We start from the raw sequence: 2,500 nt of genomic DNA, 5'->3' as shown, positions 1-2,500 counted from the left end.
AAAAGCAGGAAGTAAACAAATTAAGAAAAAAAATATTATGTATGAGAGAGAGAGAGAGAGAGAGAGAGAGAGAGAGAGAGAGAGAGAGAGGGGGGGGGGGGGGGAAAGCGGGGCAGGACATTACATTAAAAAAAAATAACTTCCACGAACCCATTTCGATGCTCAACTTCTTCCTCGGAACTTGAATAAAAAAAAAATCCTGAGACAATTAATTAGAAACGCTTGTTACCGGTGGAGGGAGGGAGGGAGGGAGGGAGGGAAGGAGGGAGAGAGAGAGAGGAGAAGGCGAGGTAACGGAGAGAGAGGGAGAGAAGGAGAGGTGACGAATGGCAGACCAGAGAGGGATGAAAGAAAAGGGAAAGAAAGGAGGAATGAAGGGAAGGAAAGGAAAGGAAAGGAAAGAAGGGAAGGAGGGGAGGAAGGGAGGGAGAGAAGGAGGGAGAGAGAGAGAGAAGGAGGAGATGAGGTAACGGAGAGAGAGAGGGAAGGAGAGGTGACGGATGCCAGACCAGAGAGGGAGGAAAGAAAAGGGAAAGAAAGAAGGAATGAAGGGAAGGAAAGGAAAAGAAAGAAGGGAAGGACGGGAGGAAGGGGAGGGAAGAAGAGGGAGAATAGAGGGAAGGAGAGAATGACTGAAGAAAAATAGAATGAAGAAAGAAGAGAAGGGAAGGAAAGGAGAAATAGAGAATGGGAAGGAGAGAGGGAGGAAGGACGAAGAGAGGCAAACAACGAAGGGAAGGGGAAGGAAGAAGTGAGGGAGAGGGAAGAATGAAGGAAGGGAGGATGAAGAAATGAGAAAAGTAGGGAAGGGAGGAAAAAAGGAAGGAAGGGAGACAAGAAATAACGAAGAAAGGGAATGAGAGTAAAGGAAGGGAAAGAACGAAAGGAGGGAGAAGGAAAAAGGGAGTAGGGTAGGAAGGAATAAATAGAAAGGGAGAAAGAGACGAGGATGGGAAGAGAAGAAGGGAGATATGAGGAAGGGAGAACAGAAGTGATGGAGAAATAGAAGAGGAAGGGACGAAAGAAAATGAATAAATAAAGGAAGAAAGAGAATGGTGTAGAGGGAAGTAGAAAGGAATTTGGAGGAAGAAAGGGAGAGAGAGGAAGAAAAGTGGGAGGAGAAAAAGGGTGGAGGAAAAAGAGGGAGGGGTGATGGAGGAAGGAGGAGGTAAGAGCTGGGAAAAGGGAGAGAAAAAGGGAGAAGAAAAGGGAGAGAAGTATTCAGATAATTAGATTTTTGAGCATATCATAAAGGGAAAAAGATTGCCAGAGAGAGGGAGGGAGAGGAAGGGAGGAGGGAAAGGGAGAAGGGAGGGAGGGACAATACGGAATGGAAAAGACAGGTAGACAGGTAAGAGAACCATTCTGTTAATTAATATCCACAGAGGTAGGAGGAGGAGGAGGAGGAGGAGGAGGAGGAGGAGGAGGACGAAGAAGAAGAAGAAGAAGAAGAAGAAGAAGAAGAAGAAGAAGAAGAAGAAGAAGAAGAAGAAGAAGAAGAAGAGAGAGAGAGAGAGAGAGAGAGAGAGAGAGAGAGAGAGAGAGAGAGAGAGAATTAATTAATTAACAAAACTTTCTCAAGGAGGAACAAATAGGAGAGAGAGAGAGAGAGAGAGAGAGAGAGAGTAATGCATATATGAATTTGAGAGGAGGATGGGGAGGGAGAGATGGCGAGGGTGAGTGAGTGAGTAAGTGAGTGAGTGAGTGAGAGAGAAATGTTAAAGATGAAAGTCTTATAAGGAAATGCATGAGACAACCACGCACGCACAAACAAACACATACCGTTACATACATCATCTTAACAACATAGAAGGAAGAGAAAATGAGAAGCAGGAAAAATATGAGAGAAAGAGAGAAAGAATTTAAAAAAGAAAACTGAGGAAAGAAAAGAGAAGAAAAGGATAGAAAAGAAAGAAAAACGGGAAGGGAGAAAAGGGGAAAGAAAATGCATAGAAAATAAGAAAGAAGGATAGAAAAGAAAGAAAAACGGGAAGGGAGAAAAGGGGAAAGAAAATGCATAGAAAATAAGAAAGAAGGATAGAAAAGAAAGAAAGACGGGAAGGGAGGAAAGGAGAAAGAAAAATGCATAGAAAATAAGGAAGAGGGATAGAAAAGAAAGAAAGACGGGAAGGGAGAAAAGGGGAAAGAAAATGCATAGAAAATAAGAAAGAAGGATAGAAGGGAAGGAAAATAATAACAAAAATTAAAAGACAACACGAGAGAACTAAAAGATGAAAGAAAGAAAGAAAGAAGGAAAGAATAACTATAGCAAGGTGGAAAGGAAGAGACAGAAAGAAAAAAAAATACACAGATAGACGGACAGATATAGATCGATAGATATAGATAGATAAATACAGAGAGAGAGAGAGAGAGAGAGAGAGAGAGAGAGAGAGAGAGAGAGAGAGAGAGAGAGAGAGAGAGAAAAAATACGAGCGAGAGAGAGCTAGAGAGAGAGAGAGAGAGCTCACCTTCAACCATTGTGCCGTTAAAGGTTGTGTTC

At 42.6% G+C, this 2,500-nt stretch overlaps 1 protein-coding gene across 10 annotated transcripts in view; it reads right to left on the bottom strand.

Moving 5' to 3' along the window:
- LOC126982978 (probable G-protein coupled receptor CG31760) overlaps nucleotides 1-2,500 on the bottom strand; it is a 158,247-nt gene that overhangs the window by 44,540 nt on the left and 111,207 nt on the right. For all 10 annotated transcript variants that reach the window (XM_050835356.1, XM_050835350.1, XM_050835355.1 and 7 more), the window contains one exon: nucleotides 2,469-2,500. This exon is cut by the window's right edge and continues 74 nt beyond it. In XM_050835356.1, the coding sequence (XP_050691313.1) occupies nucleotides 2,469-2,500 (32 nt within the window). The remainder of the gene's footprint in view (nucleotides 1-2,468) is intronic.

Source organism: Eriocheir sinensis, chromosome 52 (assembly GCF_024679095.1).
Source record: "Eriocheir sinensis breed Jianghai 21 chromosome 52, ASM2467909v1, whole genome shotgun sequence".
Classification (NCBI taxonomy): domain Eukaryota; kingdom Metazoa; phylum Arthropoda; class Malacostraca; order Decapoda; family Varunidae; genus Eriocheir; species Eriocheir sinensis.
Note: the sequence above shows the minus strand (reverse complement) of the source record. Positions and strands in the feature narration are given on the sequence as shown.